Source organism: Lactuca saligna, chromosome 2 (genome assembly GCF_052625555.1).
Source record: "Lactuca saligna cultivar CGN05327 chromosome 2, ASM5262555v1, whole genome shotgun sequence".
Lineage (NCBI taxonomy): Eukaryota > Viridiplantae > Streptophyta > Magnoliopsida > Asterales > Asteraceae > Lactuca > Lactuca saligna.
This window is the reverse complement of record NC_136418.1, coordinates 135,135,387-135,160,670: the sequence shown is the minus strand read 5'-3', so window position 1 is coordinate 135,160,670 and position 25,284 is coordinate 135,135,387. Positions and strand designations below refer to the sequence as shown.

Here is a 25,284-nt window from a genome sequence, read left to right as displayed (position 1 = left end):
AATAAAGAGTATGATTAAAATCCATGTCTCAGTCCATACTATATCTAGAATGGGGGAATATATTGTCCCTTATCTAAAGGACAAGTTACTAATAAGATCAAAGTCCGATAGCATCTTTGAGAGCTACGATTGCTAATCGGATGAAACTTGCATTTATAGTTACTAGACTTATCCAAGTGGGAGACTATTAGATTAGTGTCTAAGCCCGTAACTATATTTAGTAAGTATTTGACCCGGTTTTGCATGGTCCTTTTGAGTTGTCTTCACTAAAGCAACTTGATAGGATGATTTATGAAGAGAGAGGTTAATTGTGGTTTATTAATATATTATATGAATAATATATTAAAAGAGAAATCATATAGTTTAATTAATATTAGACAATAATTAATTAAGAAATTAATTATATGGCTAAAAGACATTAATTAAAATCGAGGGACTGATATGGTAATTATAAGATAGTTGCGCTAATGGACTCCATAGAAGTTGGAGAGGATGAAATCTATGGGGAAGCCCATAAGAATTCGTCCAAGGTTTCTAAGGAGGGAGTCTAAGGGCTGCTTAGAGCCTAAGCAGTCAGATTAGGGTTTCCTGGTTCAAAACCCTAATAGCCTCACTATACAAGGAACCCCTAAGGCCCCAAAAACGTGGTGAACTGATCCCTAAGGGTTCTTGGCCGTTTTTGGAACTCCTTCCCCTCTTTTCAAAGTCATTCTCTTGCTCTTGGTGTTTGTGAGCCATTAGAGGCGTGACACTTGTGATACTAAGCTTCTTCAAGATCAACGAACTCTTATAACCATTGTAAGGTAAGATCTAAACCCTAATTCATATGTTAAATCGTTTATTGTATGCTAGATCTAGGGTTTATAAGCTTGGATGAATTGCATGTACAATAGAGAAACCTAGATCCAAGCTTTAGGGTTTGCATGAGCACATAGGATGTTCTTTTCTATAAAACCCATATTTTGATAGCTCGATGATTTGTCGAACCAACAGCTAGGGTTCACCTGTGTGATTTAGCAGCTCGAGGTGAGTTTCCTCACTTTGTTTAGCGGGTTGCAGGCACGAATGTCGACCCATAGTTTATATGTTAGGATGTTAGATGTTTGCGTGACTCTTCCATGTGTTAGGAGATGGTATTTTTTCCGGGCAAGGCCCCATGTCAGGCGGGGCCTGATGAGTATATTGGATGCTAGTTATCAGTATGTGTTTTTATGCCTACCGAGCAAGGCGCGATGTCGGGCGATGCTCGGTGACTATATGGTATGCTATCGCCTCTGTGATTTTCGCATGTGCTAGTATGATTATATGTTTATATGATTATATATGTATCAGGCGAGGCCCAAAGTCAGGTGGGGTTTGGTGATTGGCAGATCTGTATACCGAGTGGGGTTTGATGATGAGCGGGGCCCGAGGTCGAGTGGGACTCGATGCTGGGCAGGGCCTGAGGTCGAGTAGGACTTGATGTCGGGCAAGGCCCGATATAGGGCGGGGGCCTAGTATGTGCTTGCTTATGTATGGTATATGGTATCCTGTGGAACTCACTAAGCTTTGTGCTTACATTATTCTGCTTATATTTCAGTTTATATTTCAGGTACTTTGGTTTTCAAATAGAGAGCTAGAGATGATTGAAGAGCACACACCACCTTATTCCGCTTTTTGTGATTTGCTTTGATTTCATATAGCAATCGATACACTTGTTTTATTTGGATTGTTTTGATGATGTTTTTTGAGTATTGATTTTATTAAATAAAAAAATGGATCCTTTGTGTCTTATTTTTAGGATGTTTCACTATGCCTATAAAAATATAACTTTAAAAACAAATTGAGAATTAGCTGATGAGGGTCTAAATGAAAGTTGTAGATATCGTTGATAGTTATGCATGGATATAAATAACATGAAAAAATGAGCTCGCATGAAGAAGTTACGAAATTTACAAGATTTACGTTTTGTGCCCCTCGTACAATGGCGTGGCGCGCGCTTCTACAAGGGGGTCACGTCCAACCGGTCTGAGTATTCCATGTATCACATGGTAGGAGGAACATCGTGTTAGAAGTGTGCGGTGTACACTTCAAACGGTGCGGCGCAAAAACCCAATTTTTTCCTATATAAGGGCAACAACCCTTATTCGATCCCCACACCATTCCAATCTTTATATCTTTATCTCTCTCTCTCTCTCTCTTTCTCTCTCTCTCTCTCTCTCTCTCACTCCCTTTCTCACTCTCTTGAATTTCTCTCCAGTTGGTACGTAATTTCCTTAGATTTTAGGGATACTAGCAAGGATTTGTAGTCTCTAAGATCTCAACGTGTGGAATCTCTCAAGTCGGAGTTCTGCAAGTGCAATCTTTCGATTTTCGTTAAAATCTCTGTAAGTTAAGCTACACTTATCTTAATTCAAGTGTAACTTATATTTATATTCATATTCTTTATTATGAATCTATAAATAAGTTCTGTATCATTATACTGATTGTTGTACTTACGAGAATGATGTCTAGGCTTCATTTAGAGAGGTGTTTAAAGTAGGATTTCCAAATAGTATACCTTGTATACCAAACAACCACTACCTTCGATATGATCCTATCTGGTTGTTCCTTACTTGATAGATCTTGATTTTTATATTAGTATTACTGAGGAATCTAGACTACCATTAATAGCCAGTAATATAAGACTAAGACTTACTAATATTAACTTAGGTCATATCAAAGGAAAAACTAAGAGTTGAAACAAGGCACTGCCAACTTTCTAGTAATCCACATTCAATAAGTAAGCATATAGTTATTATCATCTTATATATAGATATAAAGTATTTAGATAACTAAATGATATATGTCCTCATTATTTGTAACCAAAATGTTTTATGTTAGATGAAACAATATAAAATGATTTTTATATGATTTAATATAGATGCATATTCATACCTATAATATATTGGGTAGTGATGGGTAATGGGGGGATGAATAGAATAATGAAGGAGATGGATGACAGAGATTAAAATAATAATAATAAAGGTCTTAACTTAAAAGTACTATTTTACTAAGCGATGTAGTCATCTAACTGAGTACAGATGACGACCACTGGACTATTAACGACAGTCTCGTGAAACACATACAAGTTTATAACTTGTAAGTGATGGACTATGTGTCTATGATACCCTTATATACAATTTAATTAGTCAGGATGTTTGAATTTTATATATATATATATATATATATATATATATATATATATATATATATATATATATATATATATATATATATATATATATATATATATATATATACCATTGGTTCATTATTGTCATTGCTGTCAAACCATGCAACTACCGATTCGTCGCCTAATGGACCACCGAGAACAACGAGTCCTCACCATCGGACCACCCCAGCCACCTTGTCCTTGACTCGCCAAACCACCAAAACCAGGACGGTCTTTCGATCAGTCTTTGACTCTCTCTCTCTCTCTCTCTCTCTCTCTCTCTCTCTCTCTCCCTCTCAGTATTTTTCTTTGCCTCTTTCTCGCTCCATCTTTTTCGGGCGTATAAAGACATCAAAATGGCGGAATTACTCCGCCGACATAGTACTGGTAGCTCCCTGTGGAGGTGAAGGTGATCTAAACTCTGGTGATGAATATTTAATTTGAGTTATAAGAGAGAATGAGAAAGAGCAAAAGAAAGAAGTTGCTATGATGGCTCCGACAATGTATTTCCAACCAGCAATGATGGCTTTGATAACGTATTTCTGGACAACAATGATGTATTTTTCGGCTAGCAATGCATTTTTCGCAGATGTATTTAGTTGTAAGTTTATTTCTAATGGGTTTTTATTTTTGGTGTATTTTAAACTATAGCAATGTAATCTTTTTTATGGGTTTTTGTATTTTCTTTTTTTGTATTTTCTCTTTATGTATAATTGGTCAATAAAAAACTTCGGATCTAAGAACAAGAAAAGGTTTCTTATAAATTTGAACTTTGACTGCGTGTGAAGCACGTAAAAAAACAGACAGAAATATGCTTAAAAATAAGTGGTAGTTAAAAAAAGTAAAAAAAACAGACAGAAATATGCCCAAAAGTAATCATCTTTTAAAACTAACGAATAATCATTATGTAATAAATGTATTTAGGCTTGGGTTCTAGAATCTAAGCTTCTTAATAGCTAACCCTTCATTAATGTAAACATGTTGAACCTTGAAAGTACCTTAAACGTCGAAGTAAACTTTGCAGATCATGGGTTACAAGATAAGGACTTTATGGGCTCTTAAATTGCAATGGATGGGTTATAACTTATAATATCAGGACTTCATGGGCCCTTAAATTGAAATGGATGAGCGAATTACTTGAGTATGATGCATGATGGTGTAAAGTTTTCTATGCTTATAGACATGGTCTACTACTTTTAGCTTATATGAAATTCAAGGTAGAAAAAACATATTATTTTTATATATAGTTAATAGGTTTTCTTTTTCTCTATTTTGCCCCCTATGGTTAGCAGGGAATGGATAAATTACAATTACTAACGACTAACAATCAAGCATGGTGATTATTTCAAAATGTAACAACGTATTCTTGAAAATCATTCTATTGCTAATCAACGGAACCAATGTTATTTAGAAACATATTGTCTAGTTATTAGATTTTTTCATTAATCCCTCAATAACCCTTCAACGTTTATTCGTACACAACAAATTGTGCTTTAAAATGTTGTACCATATCATTCTATAAAACATAAATTGTTTTGTACCGAAAAAAATTTGTTATTTACAAATCACTTCCTGTTAACTTTTCTTCGATATTCATACTAGTCGGTTGCGTAGAGTAGTAAAAGATCAATTAAACAAAAATTACAATGTATTATTGTATTTAGATTCAACTCATGATCCACAATTAATCACATATATACATCCAAAAAATAACAAACAACCTAATTTTGATTCTTTTTTCCTTTTCAAAAGACACATCAAACAAAGCATGATTGATCAACCCTAAGGACTATCAAGTTCAGAAGAAAAAAATAACTAGACTGTTGCTATATTCATGACCCCCTTCTCCATCATGTCGACTTTGTCATATACTTAAGCACTTTCGTTTTCCTCTAATTTCTTTGGTATTCCAGAAATACCAATGTTGATTGCCTTATTTGGAGAGCCTATTTGAATCCTCCTATCTTGATTAATGGGAGCAGGTCTGGTTAGCTCTCTGTTCCCCACTGATTGGCGATTTGTTAGCATCGAAACAACTTCTGACATGGTTGGTCTTTTAGAAGCTGGTGATTGAGTGCATAACAAAGCAATCTCAATGATTTGCATCATATGTTCCTCTTGGTTAAAGTTCACATCGAGTGTTTCATCAATAAACTTAATATGATTCTTATTCTCGTATGACTTCCAAGCCTGTTCATGGAATAATAGGAAAACATTTCATGAGCTAATATTAATAATTACGGAAAATACTTTAAACCAGTCTAGGCAATAATATGGTAATACTTGACATGAATTAAAGACAACCAACTTCTAAAGTTAAGTCTAGTGCATCGATGTGAATTTTTAGCATTCATCAACCAAAAAAAAAAAAAAATACATTAATTGCTTTTCAACGGATTATATATGGAGAAATGATTATTTGTACAATGATGTTTCAGAAACTTCTCAATTTATGCAATTTACGCAATAAAGTATAGCTTTTAGAGAAATTATGCAACGTCTCATTATGCAAATATATGCGACATTTTACTATTAACCTTGGTAACATATTAAAATAATTTTATATAATTGGTGTTTGTTGCATAAATTGGTATTATAATGAAACATTGTTGCATAAATTGTTAAAAGAAAAAAGAAATACTGTTAGGTAAATTGGTAAAATGACACATACCTAGTTTGTTTTGTTGCATCAATTACGGAAAATATGAAACATGGTTGAATTAAAAAAATATTATACTTTTAACAACATAAAACTAGAGAAAGAAAAGGCATGCATATAATAGACCTGAAGAGTTGCGCATACCACAACCAATTTGAGAATAAGTTTTTATGTGAATATATGTGTGCAAATCAGCCGATTGCATGCATGTAGATATTGATTCCATTTAATTTTTTTTTTTACCTTCTTGCTACATATTGCTTTCACCAATATCATTATTAGAAAATAAAATAAAAAACTAATAGAAAATGGAAATGCGTATCAGGGTGATATCTCACGTTTTCCAGGAGGTAATCCATGGATGGATTTTCAGCGTTCATGTCAGTACACCTTCGTCCACTAATAATTTCAAGAATCACAATACCAAAGCTGTAAGTATCAACTTTATCTGATAAAATACCACGAAGTGCATATTCTGGCGCTGTATATCCCCTGGCATTTTATTACACAACAATAACAAATCAAGAATATAATTAGATTCGTTATGCAACAAGTGAACAGATATTTTTTACAAATCAAACTTACAATGTCCCAGCAAACTTGGTGCTAATATGAGTTAGATCGTCTGGCTGAAACCTTGCCAACCCAAAATCAGCTATTTTTGGTTGAAAATCATGATCAAGGAGAATGTTGCTTGATTTTATGTCTCTATGAATGATTTTCACATGGAATTCATTGTGAAGATGAGCAAGACCCCTTGCTATCCCAAATATTATGTCATATCGTTGTTTCCAGTTCAAAGTCCCCTTTTTTGCACCTCCATTAAATATCACGACATTTTTATTAGTATTACAATCTATTTCAAGTATTATAATCATCATTAACAATGTACATGCAACTTACCCCATAAGAATCTGTCTAAACTACCATTTGGCATGTATTCCAGGACAAGAAGTAGATTTGATCCTTCACTTGACCATCCCAGGAGACGAAGAAGATTTCGGTGGTGAACATTAGTTATAAGTTTCACTTCATTTTCAAATTCTTCTTTTGCTTTATTAGTGTGCCCTACTTCGATTTTCTTAACTGCCACAATGTTATTATCATCTAAAACTCCCTAATAAACGCATACATATCCAAGAAATTAGTCGTATTCTTAACTCAAGTTTCAATGTAGTTGCTTCAAACATAAATAGAAAGAAAATATGAAATATCCTAGTCATCACGTTAGATCTCTAATATCTGAAGTAAAATCGTTACTAAAACTAAAGTCTATCTTTTAGTTCTTTAATAAATAAACACGTTTTGACTCTAGTACTTACTGATAGTGTAATACAAAAATGTAATACAGAAAGTTCATTTTTAGTACCTTGAACACTTCACCAAAACCTCCTCTCCCTAATATATTCTCTTCACTAAAATTATTAGTTGCTGATTGTAGCTGTTTATAATTGTAGTTAATTGCCCCATCCAGATCTGGTTCGCCTATAAAGGCATCACATGGTCCACATAGGTATAGATAGATGTTATGATATGTAAAATATTTCATTAAGAAAAGATTATGGGAAATAGTACATTGTTCCACAATTACCTTCTTCTGTCTTCTTAGACTTCTTGCATAGCCGAAACAATAACCAAGAAACGATCAAAATAAATAGAAAACCTACACCAGCAATTGCTCCAGCAATTTTGGGTACATTACTTGAATGCCCTATCATATACGATCATATAAAAGTTATAAACTCAACTACTTTATATTATTGTAAATCGACAAGGAAGCAATTAATGTACTAAGGTACAACTAGATTAGAAAGCAAATAAACTTGAAACGTCAAGAAGTGGCCTAACCTTTTAAGAGATTTGTGATGTCTATTGTTTGGTTATCGTTGAAGAATGGAGTCTCTGAATATCTTGAAAAACAACCCATGTAGATAGACCTTCCTTCAGTATTAGGAAGACAATTAGATAGATCGTTATATGCTGCATTGATGCAGTTTTGGCATATGGTCTGGCTTGTATTTTCAACACACTGTGCAATGGCATACACAGTTCCATTTCCATTTGTGATTTTCCTTGTGGACGCTACATAGAAATTAGAGGTCTTTGGAGTGGCATCTTTAATATCGGATAACAACCCATTTACATCTTGTTGGAAAGTTGGCTGAGATGCCGACTGATTACCACATAATTGAAGTGGTGCTATACCGGCATCCTCGACCACATCTGGGTTAGTGTAGAAGTTGTTATAGTTCTCGTACCTGAACAACAAACGACTTTCATTTTTTAGCGATGTTTTCCCAAAACTTGTTGAATCAATATGATAAAAATATGATTATTTCACAGCTTGAAGAAGACAATATATGACACACCCCCAAACTAAACCAAAAATTTAATATGTGAGGTAAATTAAATAACAGAAAAATCATATGGTTTACACGATTAGGGAAATGATGCTACGTTATATTGTAGAACTTGAGAGATTTTGCCTTGATTTCGTGATGGGGTTTCGAATTACCTTGTGCTCTTCATATAGATCGTACATGTATTTTTGGGTCGTTATATAGGCTTATAGCGACACTTACATCCCTTTGGAAATCACTTGACCCTATAACTCAAGAATCTCCCAGTTCATTTCAGACCACTACCTGACATTTCTCATTAAGGTATGTAACCATCGCAAACCCAAAACTATGTACCCTCCATTGTCATAGTTGATAATTTATTTTATTTCCTTCTTTTTATTAGTTTATTATAGTTTTTTTAGGCATTTTTATTGGTTTTATATTGTATATTATTTATTTTCTTTAATCATGGATCGTGTCGGGTACTTTCTATTTTCCCTGAGATATTTTGCAGGGTTTTGGAGCTCGTTGCAGTTGCAGTTTGTTGGAGTTGGGCTTTGTGGGCTTTTCGATACATTATTGGGCTTTACAGATCCATCAAAGGAGATTTCGATTTAAAAAGTTGAAGACTTGGATGAAATGAGCTTATGAAGATGAGTCATGGATTCTTACTTTGGGTTTGGACTATCCATATTTTAAAGCTTGAAAATGATTGCTAAAATTTGAATCATGTGATGTATGGAGAGAACGAAGGGAATCTTGGGTAGTGGGGTGTGTAGTGGAGAAAATTGAGCCAATAGCATTCCAGAAATATTTGCGAGGGTGGAGTCTCAGTCGCGCAACACTTGCGAGGGTACCCACGCAACTGCACACGTTTGGGCATTTTGGTCATTTTGCTCACCATTTACCTTGGGAGGTTGGATCTTTCAGCAAACACTTCGATTTTCCACCACTGGAGATGATTAAAGGCGATTTTTGGAGCTTGATACTCATTATTCTCATCTTTCTAAGTAATTGGTAGATTCTTGATGCAAAAACACTTTTGTAATTGTTATTATGTTGCCATGAGTGGCTAATTTCTCTATTTGGGTTAACTTTGACTAAAACCCTTGGATATTTGTGGGTTTTTGAAGGATTCATGCTTAACTGTCATTTATCTTATGTTTATGATTCTAGTTCATATTTCTTATACTTATTTAATATTTTGATCATGAGTTTGGTATTTGAATGAGCAATTGTTGATTTATTTCTTTGGTTTATCATTGAATCATTGAATTTACTTAGAACAAGAGCTTCGTTATGGTAGAAATCATCTCTAGCTTATGAATCATGACTCCTTTATGGATGTGTACGTATTGACATCCTTTAGGAATTGAGGATTCCTTCATTCTTAAGGCTAATCAACTTTTTGGGTTCAATTGCTTCAATTAAATCCTTGATTTTGATTAAGAAGGTGTGTTGTGGGTTTCCCCAACCTCCGTAATACCTAGGAGGAATCTTGACATATCATGTTTCATGATTGTTATAACCAATTTGGGATGAATGATAAGTTTCATATTGAATCCTAATGATAAACACACAAATGTTCATTGTGTTGATCTACCTTGGTTAACCGATTCTCTCCAATATTTGAGCATCTCACCAACTTGCTTAATTACAAGCTTTTTAGTTATTCAAGTCTTTTAGTTTTCAAGGAATCACAACACCCAACCACCCCCTCCCCCACTTTAGTTTAATTGTAGTTAGTTTATTTACACTAGTTCTATTGAAACCCGAGCACGTTCCAGACAGTAGGAAACCCGAGCGGTCGCTCAGGGCCCATATCTTTAAGTGGACCGAAATTCCTAGAATATATGGTGTATATATAAAGAAAAACAATTATTTTATCTAAAAATGCTAGGAAAAATATTTTTCTTTAAATTAGTTGTTTTTGTAATGTTGTGGTCATATTTTTGCTTTTTAATATTAATAATGAATTTTATAACGGTTTGTCTATTTTCAACTTTAGGGGACTATTTTTTTTTTTCGTCCTAGACCCACTATATCTTTGGACCGCCCTAGTCTAAACATCCAACAAACATTTTTTTTGCCTCAGCGTAAACACATAATATGTGGTACTATTACACGAATATCAATAATAACAAATCAAATATATAGTTATAAAATCTTTTAAATAGATATTGTTAGCAACCGAAACATAGTTTAACCTAGTATGTTCCATTCAAGTAGCGTTGCAACCACTTGTCTACTTCCAGATACTTCTCATATTTTACATGAACCTACTAACATATCCCACTATGAGAGCAGTAATTGGCATAATGCATACAATAACATACATCATACTAACCATTGCTTATACATACAAACTTTAGCCATCTTCTCCTTGTCTTCATCACCATGTTGGGTTAATTGGTTTGTTTAATGGATCAACGTGCAGCGGGCGAGCAGTTTGTGGAGCCAATGCCATGGGTAGATTCGGATCAACAATAAACTTGGTCTTGGTTTACCCAGAAAGTAGGAGCTGAACAATTGGGTTTTGACGTTTACCTAATCTTTTTTTTAGTAGCTAATTTATTAATTTGTTTTCTTATTTAATTTAATTCATGGGATCAACGAAAGAAGTTCAAGCAGTAAGTACACTATCTGCACTACGTGAGTTTTGAGTGTGTGTCTTTTAAGCGACCTGATCCTACACACCATGTGTATTATGTTTTATTTTTCCAACTTCTGTCATGGTGATCTATAATCACCATGTATGAAATGCTTTTTCACATCTAGTTTTCTATATGCTAGTCTTCAACATCCACAACACTCAAACCTAGGTTGATTATAGTCATATTCATAACTGAAGAAAATATACTATTTTAGTTAACTACTATTTTTGTTGGAAACCTTTAGTTACCAATATTACTTTGTAAATTTTGATGCTATCATGTACTTCAATCTGAACACCCACTAAATGTGATAGTTTCTTCCCAGTGGGGTGCCTTGATCACAGACCCTGTCTAGTTCTTTTCAAGTGAACTTGCCTTATTCGTCATAGCTTGCTTCGAATGTACAATTATTTCTATTATCAAATCTTTTGTAATGTTTGAGCCTGATTCCTTTTGTGCCATTTTTTTAAAACTCACAAAGCTTAAGATCCATGACATTCATATTCGCTCATAATGACTCCTCAGGTCTCTCATATCTCCAAACCAGGTGCAGAATTCTAACATCCAGTCGATTGAATTTCGGTTAATTTTTTTGGAAACAGAAAATATGTTATAACATCCACATCAAGACGATGCACGGGAAAGAGTAAAAATAAAAATGAGAAATAAAAGAAATAAGAAAAGAAAAGGATTTAAGTTCCAAACTCTCCGGTCTATGATTTTGAACGAGCCCGTATGTTTGCACCAAATGAACGTTATCGACTTCATTCTTGGAATAGTATTAGTCGGAACGAAGGGAATTTTTTGAAAATTCTTTTGCTCCTTTCAATCCAAATACACCACAAAACCCTGCAAAATACCACATCCAACAAACTTCTTTTCTTTTTACACCGAGACCATCGCGATATGAAACGTAACACATCATTCACCGATTGAAAACTGCCATATTGGATTTCACACCAAAATAGAATCAAATCCATCACAACTTTTGCTAATGGACATGATAACAAAATATGATCACTTGACTCCTCCTAGAGATTACATGAACCACGTGTGATCTAAGTAACTGCAGTCCACATATGACTTAGCTCGACCGATGATAGGATCCTACCCAATTTTGCACTCCATATGAAGCAACGAATCCTAAATGGTACCACCATACACCACTCAAATGGTCCATTGCATACTACATGGCTCGCCATTTCAATACGTTCACGTAACTGGCTTACAGAAAATTGGTTGTCAATCACGAAATCGGATGACCAGCCACATTCAGTTGAGTCCCGGTGAACAATTTCATTAGAGTCAATATTAAAAGTCTTTAGAGCAGACCAGGTTCTGACTATGTTCTTCCAAGAACCAGTGGTAGATTTATTTGCAAAGCTAGATCAATGTATTCTGTCTAAGCCATGAATACACTGAATGATTTTCGCCCACATAACAGAGTTGTCTGATTTCAACCGCCACATCCATTTGGCTAACAAACACAGGCTGAGGCTTCTTATGGAACCAAGTCCAATGTCACCCACCCTTTTTGGCGCTATAAGAGTTTCCCATGCAACCCAATTAATACTTTTCTTTTCAATTTTACTACTCCATATAAACCTTTTTCTAAGTTTTTTCTAGTGTATTAATGACTCCTCTTGGAGCAGCAAATATCGATATAAATTAAGTTGGGAGATTACCGAGAACCGCCTTTGCTAAAGTTACTCTACCTCTAAAGCTAAGGGTATTTTCTTTCCAGGACGAGAGTTTGGAATGGAAAATTTCAATTATTGGCCTCTAGGCTCTCTTCATAATCCTGTTTTCTCCAACCGGGATACTGAGATAATTGAAGGGAAGAGATGATGGTTCACACCCCGGGGGGGCGGACCAATTTGCTACCTCACTAGGGGACGCTCCAACACCAAATACTTTTGACATCCTAAAGTTAACTTTCAGCTCGAACGAGACATAAAAGCATCTCAAAATTCTTGTAAAATTTGCAATGTTGCGCCTTGACAATTCCCTAATGAATAATGTGTCATATGCATAAAATAGATGAGACAAACAATGTTAGAGTTTGGAAATTTTATCCAATCGAAAACCCCTTTGTCAACTGTCATTTTTATCGCCAAATGTATCACTTCCATCATAATGTTGAAGAGGAGTGGGGAGAGTGGGTCGCCTTGTCTCACCCCTTTAGTCATTGAGAATTCTCTTGTTGGGCTTCCATTGATAATTACAGATGCTCTTTCCGAATCCATACAGTTACAGATCCAATTTCGCCATTTGTTACCAAAGCACATTTGTTCCATAATAAAATCAAGAAAAACCGAATTCACGGAATCTAAAGCATTATTAAATTCCACCTTAAACAGTAGCAGCTTTCTTCGTTTCACTTTTGCCCATGAGCAGAGTTCATTAAACACCAAAGGACCCTCCAGAATATTCCTTACTTCCACATAGGTGGATTCAACCTCGTTGATAACACTATCAATAACCTTCATTAGTCTAAGGGCTAATAGTTTTGCAATGATTTTATAAAGTAATCCAATCAAACTTATAGGTGTAAAGTCCCCAAAGTGAATTGGATCTTTGGATTTGGCGGCTAGAGAAATAAACAAAGAGTTACAACCTTTAGCAAGCTTGTTTCCATCTTCAAAGTATTTAACCAACCATACAATATCATCTTTTAACAAATCCCAATATTTTTTGAGGAATTTGAAAGTGAAGCCATTTGGCCCAGGGGACTTATCACCCCCACACAACCATACTACATTTTTTATTTCACCTATCAAAAACTCTCCTTCCAAAAAGCAAGCATTAACTTCAGAAAGCTTGTGAAATCCAGAACTACGAAACAACGGTCTGTTTGGCCAAACTTTTTTATATTTCTCTTCAAAGAATATGGCTGCCCCCTGCTTTACCTTATTCGGATCCATGGTCCAACCTCCATTAACCATAATCCTGTGAATATGATTTTTTCGGTTCTTGTAATTAAAATAACCATGAAAAAATGTGTATTTTCATCGCCCTCTACCTCCCACTTCAGGTTTGCTCTTTGTTTCAACTCCATAGTTGTGATTCTAGCTTGTTCAACGATCTTAACTCGACCTATTGATCTCATCTTACAACTTACGAAACCTACTTAACGACATATACTTTAGGTGGCCCATCTAAGGAACAACCCAACTTGGACCCAACACAAATAACAACTCACTGCCCCACCGTAATGGCGGCTATTGTATTTTGTAGACAACTTATTCTAGCCTATTATTCTCGAAAGCATTTTGGCTGTCATTTTTATTATTTAGAGCATAGGGTATGAGTCTCCATAACGACGTTATTTATGAGGTAGCAGCCCCATAACACCGTTAAAATATGGTGAACACCACTCCCATTGTATTTTATGTTGCTACTCGTTGGCATTACAACATATCAAAACTAGAACTAAGAACCAATCAAAATCATTTCCTTCATCTCTCACTCAGTCTCTTTCTACTTTTTAATATATTATAACTTAGGAGCATCAACTCCTACAAGGTATTGTCGTGGTGTTAAGATTGGGATGACATGTGAAATGGTAGTATAATACCAACCTATACCAAATGCTCTTGTGAATGGTTTTCATATGTACATTTTGATCCATTATTACGAAACACCAATGGATTTATTTTAGGATTGAGTTTTGCAATACGGTTTTTGCTAATTTAATATTGTTTTATAAAATAAACCAAAACATAAATATATATATTTTTAATAAAATGATTTATTTAAAAAAAAATGATAACTTATATGCCTTTTTAGCCGGCCCATGGTATCATGATGTAATCATTGTTAGAAAAAAATATTTTATAGGTTTGTTGACATCATATTTAAATATTCATTTACTAAATAATAAATAGGTATATATTATCTCTTTCAAACAAAAGTATTCCGTCAATGAAATAAATTAAGTCTTTAATTGTTGTATTCATTTAACGGTATATATATATATATATATATATATATATATATATATATATATATATATATATATATATATATATATATATATATATATATGGTGAGGTTCAATAGAGAACAATAATTAACCAAAGAATCAAAAAACCAATCTTTTTTTTCAACTTTTAGCACTTATTTAAAAAAAAAAAAAAAAAAAAAAAAAAAAAAAAAAAAAGTACAGAAATTCATAACTTTTTATCATTTTTTTATGATATCAAATTTGATTTTTTTTACGTCAAATTCACAATGTGAATTTTTGAAAATTGACAACGTGAATCCGGATTCACACGATGAATCCAAAAATTATTTTTCACATTCACAATGTTAATATATGAATTTAAATAATTTTATATATTTTTTTTTCGATAAAAAATAAACTTTAGAAATTGAAAAAAAGATTTGGTTCCTTGAAGAACCAATAATTATGGTTCTCTATTGAATTTTTTTTTTCTCTCTCTCTCTGTGTGTGTATATATATATATATATATATATATATATATATATATATATATAAGTTGTAAAAAATGGTCGACGTTAATTGGTAGACTGAAGTTAAAGGATTAATCGAAAAAAGCAAAGATTTAATTTGTTTACCGGGGACCATTAATTGCTAATTCCTTATATGTATGTATATATATATATATATATATATATATATATATATATATATATATATATATATATATATATATATATATATAAGTTGTAAAAAATCGTCGACGTTAATCGGTAGACTGAAGTTAAAGTATTAATCGGAAAAAACAAAGATTTAATCTCTTTACCGGGGACCATTAATCGCTAATTCCTTTTATATATATATATATATATATATATATATATATATATATATATATATATATATATATATATATATATATATATATATATATATATATATATATATATATATATATATCATACCAATATTGGTGAATAACATTAATATTATAATAAAATATGTTAATATTATAATACAACACATATTATTCCTGGATTGCTTTGTATTAAGATAGAAGTTCCTCATTAAAATTTTATTTTTTGCTAATGTTTCGTTCATTTGATAGCATGAATAATCGTTAGACGGTCTCCTAGTCGGTCAGGTAATGCCTAAAACTAATCGGGACCTAATCAGGATTTTAGAACATTGTTATATATATATATATATATATATATATATATATATATATATATATATATATATATATATATATATATATATATATATATATTGTTACAAATTATTTTATTGGAATGTAATTATTATATATCATTAGTATATTTAGATGGACTATATTTTACTGTGTATATTTTTTGAGTAAATGAAATGGAGTAAATATACGCATTAAGGAAAATACGATAACAGTAAGAAAAAAATATTAAGGACCAACAGTTAGGCCTCGGTTGCCGACAGCAATAGGCAGCAAAAATTTTATCTTCTTTTGTTAACAAAATATTGTAGTCCATACAAAGGAAACAAATAAAGTAATCATGAATCTTATAATTCCGAAAGAAAAAAAAAAAGTAAGAACAGACACAGAATCGCTACCATTTTGAGTAGTTGCTGAATATCTCAGCCAAACAAACAAGACAATTGATAAGAAGTATTAGAAAGGACGAATTATATGATTAAATAAAGTGGCATAGAGGTTGGATTAATATCTAAAATAAAAACTGGATTAATAGCCACATGAGAATATAGATTAGTCACTGAAATAGTAGATACAAGAAACGTTTACCTGACAAAGCAGTTATCCAAGAACACATAAGCGCCATTGCCTGTAAGGCAGCTGATTAGTTGAGACACGCCCGCATCAAAACAATCCACACACTGAGCTGCGGAGAGGTAGTTCCTGCACTGGGCAGCTCCAAAGACCGAGTCTCCTTCTGATAAACTCTGTGCTGTCGCATAGAATACATTGTTGGTTGATAGTTTTCTTCTGATCTCAGCAAGGGTAGAATTGCGGTTGTTGACAAAATTTGATAGAATGATCGGAGGGTTACGACCACAGAATGATCTGATGGGTGTGTTAATATTGTTTTGGCTGTTGTTTGTCTGTGAAACTCCTGGGTTAATCAGAAATAATACAAGGAACACCACCAAGATTGCCATTATCCACAGTCACCACAGTGAGAATCTTTAGGAATTACGAAAAAGATAAAAATAAAAGAAGAGATAGATGAGGATTTCAAAACTTAGTGCTCAAAAAAGTAACATGGAAATTGGTTTTTTTCCGGAGTTTGTGTATAATTATTTTAATAGTATAAAGACAGGTAGTTTGAAAGCATAGCATCATAGAATATGTGGTTAAGAAAAGTCAAAAGATAATATGTGTTTGTCATCACCCTTGGATCTTGACTAATGGCTTTCATGGTGACCGTCTACTAGGTTAGTTTAAGGAATATAAACCTCTAATTGATTAAGGACTATTCTAGAAAAAATAAATAAATAACAGTGAACTATGACAAGTTTCAATGCATTCCTTTTAGCATTTATTAATTCCTTGAGTCACGATAAACATAAAAAACCAAGCACTATAACTAACTATAGTGCGCCTTAGGCTGGAGGGAACGGTGTTATCGAAACCGTACTCCCTCCCCCGCCACATAAGTGTCACGTTATTTTTTACCATCCACACCAAGAGAGTGGTGGCACACTTTTATTATTTATTTTTTTAGCTATTTTAATTGAAACTTCTTTTTTACTAAAAAAAACATAATTTTTCATTACTTGAAAAGTAAAAAAAAAAACAGTACATAAAAATTTCAAAAAACATTACATCGCATCACACAAAAAAAACACACACATATGACATTAAAATAACCCAAAAAACTTTAAAAAAAAAAACAAATAAAGATCGAGAGAAGATGTCATTTTTAAGAAAGATTGGTGATTTTTCTTTAAAAAGATTGAGAGAGAAGAGGTTGTATTGTGGTTAAGAACAAATGAAGTTTATATATATATATATATATATATATATATATATATATATATATATATATATATATATATATATATATATATATATATATATATAAAGAAAGGCAAAAGAAAAAAAAAGGGTTCAACCGTCAAATATACTACCAACCAATCACAGACCACGATATTCTACAGCTATAGTGCGGCTAAAACCACACAAGACCAGCCTGGGAGCGGTGTGCGTGGTCCAGGTGACACAAACCACGGTCCTGGGACCCGCAACCACACCCTTCAGCCTTATAAGATCCATTTGAAATGAGCACAACGTACAATCTGGTTTTGTAACGGATTTTATGAAGCCGAGAACACCGCCCCCAGACCATGCGGTCTTGGCCACAGTAAGGTCCTTAAGTGCCGCGTTTTCTAATTGGTGGATGGGAAAATGGGAGGATTGACCGGTTGTTGGGTATTTAATTTTTTTTCTTTCTTATATATACATATCTAACTTCATTTTTTTTCACAACACTATCTCTTCTGTCTTTCTCAAAAAACGTTTTTTTAAAAAATCAACACTCTCTAAAAAATGTCATCTTCTTCATCTTCTGAAGAATTTCAGACTATTTTTGATACTGCTATTGCGTGTGTTCAAATGGCGGAACAACCATACAACGTTGTATGTAAAAACTCAACTGCAAGTTCTCAACGAAGAACACGAAGATATATTTGCAGAAATCGTGAAGAAGTCAATCAACGTTTGGTGCAAGACTATTTTGCAGATAATGCCACTTCTGAAGGGTATTATTTTCGTAGGCGCTTCAGAATGTTCAATGGTTTATTCGAACGTATAGTTGAAGATGTAACGAGGGAGTGCAATTTTCTCCAACAACACTACGATGTTAGAGGTACACCCGGTTTCACTCCCTTACAAAAATGTACCGCCGCACTTCGTCAATTAGCATATGACATTCCACCTGATGCGTTAGACGAAAGTTTTTGGATGTCTGCTAGGATCGCACGAGATATTCTCCATTTTTCTTGATAAACTGTGATTCTATTTTATGGTCCAAAATATTTACGTAAGCCTACACGTAATGACATCCTACAATTGCAAGCTCATCATGCTAGTGTGCATGGGTTTCCTGGAATGCTAGGAAGCTTAGATTGTCTCAATTGGGCATGGGAAAATTGCCCTACAGCATATCATGGGCAATTTACCCGAGGTGATAATGTTCACCTAACGGTCATCCTTGAAGCAGTTGCATCACAAGATATGTGGTTTGGCATGCTTTTTTTGGTTCTCCTGGTTCGATTAACGACATCAACGTTCTTAATCATTCACCAATATTTAACAAAATATACGATGGATCCGCACCAGATTTTTCTTTTTAAGTGTGTGGAACGTCATATAAGTATGGTTATTATCTGGTCGATGGAATCTATCCTGAGTATGATGTGTTTGTTAAATCGTTTACAGCTCCACATGGTTGTAGACGAAAGAAATTCAAGAGAGCTTAAGAAAGAGCTAGAAAGGATGTTGAGCGTGCTTTTGGAGCTCCGAAGAAACGGTGGTTCATATTGAAAAAACCACCAACTTATTTAGGCGAGGAAAACTTGAAGAAATCACGTATACATGTCTTATATTGCATAACATGATTATTGAAGACGAAGGAAGAGCGATATGTACGTTTCACGAGGAAGAAGCCATACCAGAGACACAACCAATAGATATTGGTGGCAAAGAGTATATATAAACAGGAGAGAAGAGATACGTTGCGCTGAAATATTTCTCAATTTTTGCAATGACTTGGTGGAACACATTTACGGGGTTCGAAACATTAACTTTAATTTAGATCCACTGGATGACCCCGAAGACGAGTTCTCGGAGAACGAGTTTATGTAGTTTCTTTTAGTTATTTTATTTGTGTTTTTTTAAGTTTCTAGGATTATTTAAATGTCATGTGTGTGGTTTTCGTGTTTTTTTAATTTTTGTTTTATTTTTATATTTTTTGGTAATGCAATGTAATGATTTTTTTTTTTTTTTAATTTTCAAGTAATGAAAATTTATGTTTTTTTTTTTATTAAAATAGAAGTTTTATTGAATTAAAATAGTTTTAAAAAAAGTTTTTTTTTTAAATTAAAATAGTTTAAAAAAAAAAAGAATGTGTGGCACCACTGCCTTGATGTGACAAGAAACCACACTTGAGTGGTAAAAAATGACATGACGCTTATGTGGCATGAGAAGAAGTGCAGTTTCGATGGCACCATACCCTCCAGTCTTAATTACTTGACTGAGTCACGAATAACATCAAAAACCAAGCACATAGCATTCCTATAGAGCGCTTTAGGCTGGAGGGAGTGGTGTCACCGTAACCGCACTCCCTCCACCGCCACATAAGCGTCAAGTCATTTTTTACCACACACATGTGGCTTTTTGCCACACCAAGGGACTGGTGTCACACTTTTATTATTTATTTATTTTTTTGTTTTTTTAGCTATCTTAATTGAAACTTCTTTTTAAAAAAAAAAAACATAATTTTTTATTACTTGAAAATTAAAAAAAAAAAAAACATTAAATGACATTGCACAAAAAAAAACATGACATTAAAATAACCCTAAAAACTTAAAAAACAAACGAAGATCCAGAGAAGATGATATTTTTGAGAGAAGATGATATTTTTGAGAAGGATTAGTGATTTTTTCTTTAAAAAGATTGAAAGAGAAGAGGATGTATTGTGGTTAAAAACAAATGAAGTGTATATATATATATATATAATATATATATATATATATATATATATATATATATATATATATATATATATACATAGATACTACCTTATAAAAAAAATCTTACTATTTCTATAAATATAATCAATATAATAATAATATTTTTTTTAAAATGTTCAAGTCTTTAAGCTTAAAAGTATAACCAACTATTAATATAATAATATTATAATATATATCTTACAAATGATAATGGTAGGGATACAAGGATTAAAAAGTATTTCCTTATTTTTAAGGTTTGAATTAGTATTTTCATCAATTTTGATCCAGCTTGTATTCCTAAAATATTTCTTCTCTGGTATCTAGTGCATTAGAAATCTGAAATACTTTTTTTCGACAAATCGTTTGAAATTTTAAAGCTCATTTGAATTGGAGTTCTCTAATTTTTTGCATAACATATAGTTGACTGGAGACTAATTCAAATCTTCATCTCCTTTTCATCCATCGAATCCACCACCATAATATTTTTTGGTTTTGGCATTGCACTTTTTATTTTTGTGAAACCGATCGATAATGGTGTAAGTGTTCTTAGAAATATAACAATGTTTCGAATAAAACTAATTGCTTGAAAGAAACAATTCGCCGCCGGCCGTTTGCGCGGGCAAACGGCTAGTATATATATATATATATATATATATATATATATATATATATATATATATATATATATATATATATATATATAAACAAAGGCAAAAGGAAAAAAAAAAAACGTTCAACCGTCAAGTATACCACCAACCAATCACAAACCACGGTATTCTACAGTCGCAGTGCGGCCAAAACCGCACAAGACCGCAGCTTGGGTGCGGTGTGCGCGGTTCAGGTGGTACAAACCGCGGTCCCAAGCCGCAGTCACACCCTTCAGCCTTATAAGATCTAGTTGAAGTGAACACTAAGTACAATCTGGTTTTGTAACGGATTTTATGAAGCCGATTTCTATCTTGAAATCACAACTAAAAAAGACGATTTTACAACTGAATTTTGAGTTTTGTACGAAAAGGGCGAGTTAGTAAAAATAATTATAAAAATAATATGGTTGTAAAACTAATTACCAAAACATGGTATAATTGAGTTTTACCAGTGTAGACCCTACATTTGAGTTTAATACAAAGGGACTGTATTCTCAATAAATAATTACTGATCCATAGTCGTTTAAAACATTATTACCAAAACATAGTAACTTAGTTTGTGGAATTCATTATCTTTTTCTAATGTTGGTTAGGCTTTTATTCTTTGACCTTATAAGCAGCTGTCTCCATTTCTTCTGGCCGCCATAGTTAGTCCCGACCACAACCAATTTTTTCTAGCCATCATTTTTTCCCACAAAAGTGAAATCTGAATCCTAAAGACAAAAGCATTATATTCTAGAGCAAGGATGTCAAGTTGAGGAACATGACTCCATCCAAGAGAATGATGATAAATTATTAGTCCTGAAACAAGAGTAACGTCCACACCTTGGTTTGCAATCCGATAATTCACAAATAAGGAGCTTGTCTGATTTAGACTCAGACGTGAACAGTAGAAAACCGTAACCTTTTTGCATTACCTTAATACTTTCTTTACATGCATTTCTTTCAATATCCTCCACATACTGATGATCTATACGAGACCTACAATGTATCTTTTTTCAAGTATAGGTATTTGTTGTAACGTCCTGGTCCCGATAATTACAAAGAAGTATTTAATTTTCAAAATTGTATAAATAATGAAAACCTTTAACTTAAAATTTATAATTGACATTCATATATTTGAAAACCATAAGATTTACATAGTTGAATTACAAAACAACGGAAACCAAATCTTCGATGAGAGTGTACAATCCCTTCGGGCTCTTTACATGAACAACATTTAATTCATAACTTTAAGCATAAGCTTTGTGAGTTCCCTAGTATACTGCATATTTCACCATGCAATACAATGTTTACAACCAAGGTCCTCGGCTATTATGCTGATCTGCGAACTCTCATACCCACATGCACACAACATGCATACTAATCACACATAACCTCTACTAGTACTCCGCTGCCGGCTCTTGTCCGTCAACTACTATCAGCTTTCATCCGTCATGCCATCATCGGCCTTGCGCCGGAGCAACATCCATACCAGGGCCAATGCTAAAAGTGACAACCACCTCATGAACACATACTCATATATAGTTGGTTGGGATGCAGATAGTGAAACAGATGATCCCACCCGAAAATAATAAATCAAAGATTAACCATGAAATAAGGCTTTCGACCAAGAGTTCTTAGGTTATCAAACATGGAATACATATGACCGCTAGAGTATCCAGTCAATGGTCATTCGAAACTATCATTACCCTAACCATTCATAATTATAAAAGTGTTGTCATCCAACCATAGTCTTTCATACATGTGATGTGATCCCACCACAATCTTTCATATAGGTGTTGTGATCCAACTACAATCTTTCTTGCAAAAATCACAATGACAATCAAGTAAAACATGACATCAAGTGCCCTACACTACATATATATATATATATATATATATATATATATATATACATATACATATATATATATATGTATATGTATATATATATATGTATATGTATATGTATATATATATATATATATGTATATATGTATGTATATATCATCCTAGTCAACTAACATGCTTGTACTCTAACATTCCTTTTTGCTATCATACAAATGAAATGCAGTGTTCCCGATCCAAAAGGCTCTTATTCTTGGAGCTATCGGGCACTCCGGGGCTTGCGCCTCGTGCTAGGGAGGTTCCCTAGGCTTTTCGGGGGGTTTCGGGGCTAGAGAGATGTTCCAAAGAGAGAGGGAATTTATGGGAGTTATGACGAATGAAGAGGGATTCACCTCTTATTTATAGGGGCTGGAGGGTCACTCACGTCGTGAGCCAGCTGGAAACAACCAGGCACAACATGGTGCTGACACGTGTCATCACACACAGGGTAGAAATCAACCGATTGTCAAAAATTCATAACTTTTGAATACGAGCTCCGCTATCGACGTTATATTTTTCCACGCGTAGGTAAAAATAAGATGTACAACTTTCATTTAGACTCCATCGGCTAATTCTCGAACGATCTTAAATTTTACAGTAGGAGGAGATTAGAGTGTTAAATGTCCGCGTAAAATTCATAACTTCTACATACGGACTCCATTTTCGTCAATCATTTTATCGTTTAGTTCCTATTAATGAGATCTTCAACTCTAATTCAGGTTGCGTAGGCCAAAAACCGCTCGAACTAAAATTCGAGTTTCGGGTCGTGCATTGCTATGTCAAATCTTAAAAAATTCATAACTTCCTCATACGAATTCAGATTTGGGCATTCTTTTTATGGACGTTATCGGTTTAATGTATACTACAACTGTTTGTTTAGATCACTAAGGCTAAAAAGTCCTTTATCAAAAATTCATTATTTACGTCTCCCGGTGTCGTGCCGGTTTTGCCATAAAACTTCGTCGAGCCATAACTTCTTCGTTATAACTCGGATTTCGGAGTTCTTTATATGTATGGAACCCTTGAGACATATTCTACAACTTGGTTAAGATTATTTATTGTAAATAATATTTTGTCAAAAAGTCGTTTTTGACCCTTATTATCTATAAAGTGACTAGGCCGGATCTACGGGCGTTACACTTATCTCCCCTTAGGATGATTATGTCCCTGAATCATCAACGAAATAGGGTTCACATGATGACTCCATACGTTATCTCTTCATCCTTAGTAATAACCGTAACTTTGATGTTTCTTTGAACGAGTGTCTAACTCTTGGACTCGATGACTGCAGACGGTGCTCGATCTTGCACTTGCTCTCTATCTCACGTTAGACTCCAAATTATGACCTTCAAGTCACAATCTCGATCCTTGCTAGAGACTCCTTCTTCTTCTTAACAAACTATTTGATTTCCATATTAGACTGATGGGTCATGTTCTAATGACCTCTCATCGTATGTTGCAACGCTTAGATTTAGGTCTCTTAGAGTTGAATTCTGGAAAGGAATATACTTTCCTTTATGTTCTAATGTGATATAATCACATTTTAAAATGTAGAATTTCTAGCTACCAATATCCTTAACAACGAGCACGATACTTCTATTGATTGCTTTGATTATCTTTTATTTCAATCTTCTGGCTTAAGTCAGATGCTACATCAAACTTGGTTCTATGAACCACGTAACATATTCATCATTGTCAGACTTAATTCGATATGACCACTAGGGTCGGAATAACAATCATCTTCTTAGTCATTACCGAAACGATGGTAACGACATATTTGAATAAAACAGTATCAATTACTAGCTTCTTAGTAACCTTGTGACTTTCCCTGATCCAAGCATGATTCATGTGCTTTCGGTACTATAGGCCTCTACTACCATTCACACCTACTCATACTCATCCCAAGTACTGTCTTGCAGTTTTCCAATTAACCATACAAAAAAAATCACATAACAACTTGACACATCGGTTAAAAAAACTAGGGTTTATATTATTTTTTTGAAACTATTACATAGGTGTTCAAGTTCACCCTATACTGTGCCTCTAATAGGCTACACTTCCTAATACTATCTAAATGGTTACTTCATATCTTGATATTTGAATATAAAGTCCTCATCCTTGGTTCCTCGCGTTGTTACTTGCTTCATCGAGGATCATGTGGAATGCCCTTGGCTTTGGCGGTGCATTTGGTCTTGCTGCTTCGTTTTTCTTTGGACTGTTCTTTGAAATATGCCCAACATTTCCACATTC

General features: G+C 33.6%; 1 protein-coding gene across 1 annotated transcript; it reads right to left on the bottom strand.

Annotated features, from left to right (window-relative positions):
- Nucleotides 1–4,824: 4,824 nt before the first annotated feature.
- Nucleotides 4,825–17,073, bottom strand: LOC145031710 (cold-responsive protein kinase 1-like). Its single transcript, XM_078980316.1, has 8 exons — nucleotides 16,572–17,073; nucleotides 7,701–8,110; nucleotides 7,444–7,563; nucleotides 7,222–7,337; nucleotides 6,756–6,969; nucleotides 6,438–6,669; nucleotides 6,191–6,344; nucleotides 4,825–5,383 (listed from the first exon to the last, which is right to left on the bottom strand). The coding sequence occupies exons 1-8, from the start codon at nucleotides 16,943–16,945 to the stop codon at nucleotides 5,066–5,068; spliced, it is 1,938 nt and encodes a 645-aa protein (XP_078836442.1). The 5' UTR covers nucleotides 16,946–17,073; the 3' UTR covers nucleotides 4,825–5,065.
- Between the last annotated feature and the right edge of the window lie 8,211 nt (nucleotides 17,074–25,284).

Excerpts from the sequence above, each read along its gene's own strand:
- LOC145031710 (XM_078980316.1), bottom strand. The coding sequence starts at position 16,945 with ATGGCAATCTTGGTGGTGTTCCTTGTATTATTTCTGATTAACCCAGGA. Across the intron at positions 6,970-7,221 it reads GTTTTGGTGAAGTGTTCAAG|GGAGTTTTAGATGATAATAA; the intron begins GTACTAAAAATG and ends TGCGTTTATTAG. Across the intron at positions 5,384-6,190 it reads TGGATTACCTCCTGGAAAAC|GCTTGGAAGTCATACGAGAA; the intron begins GTGAGATATCAC and ends TTCCATGAACAG.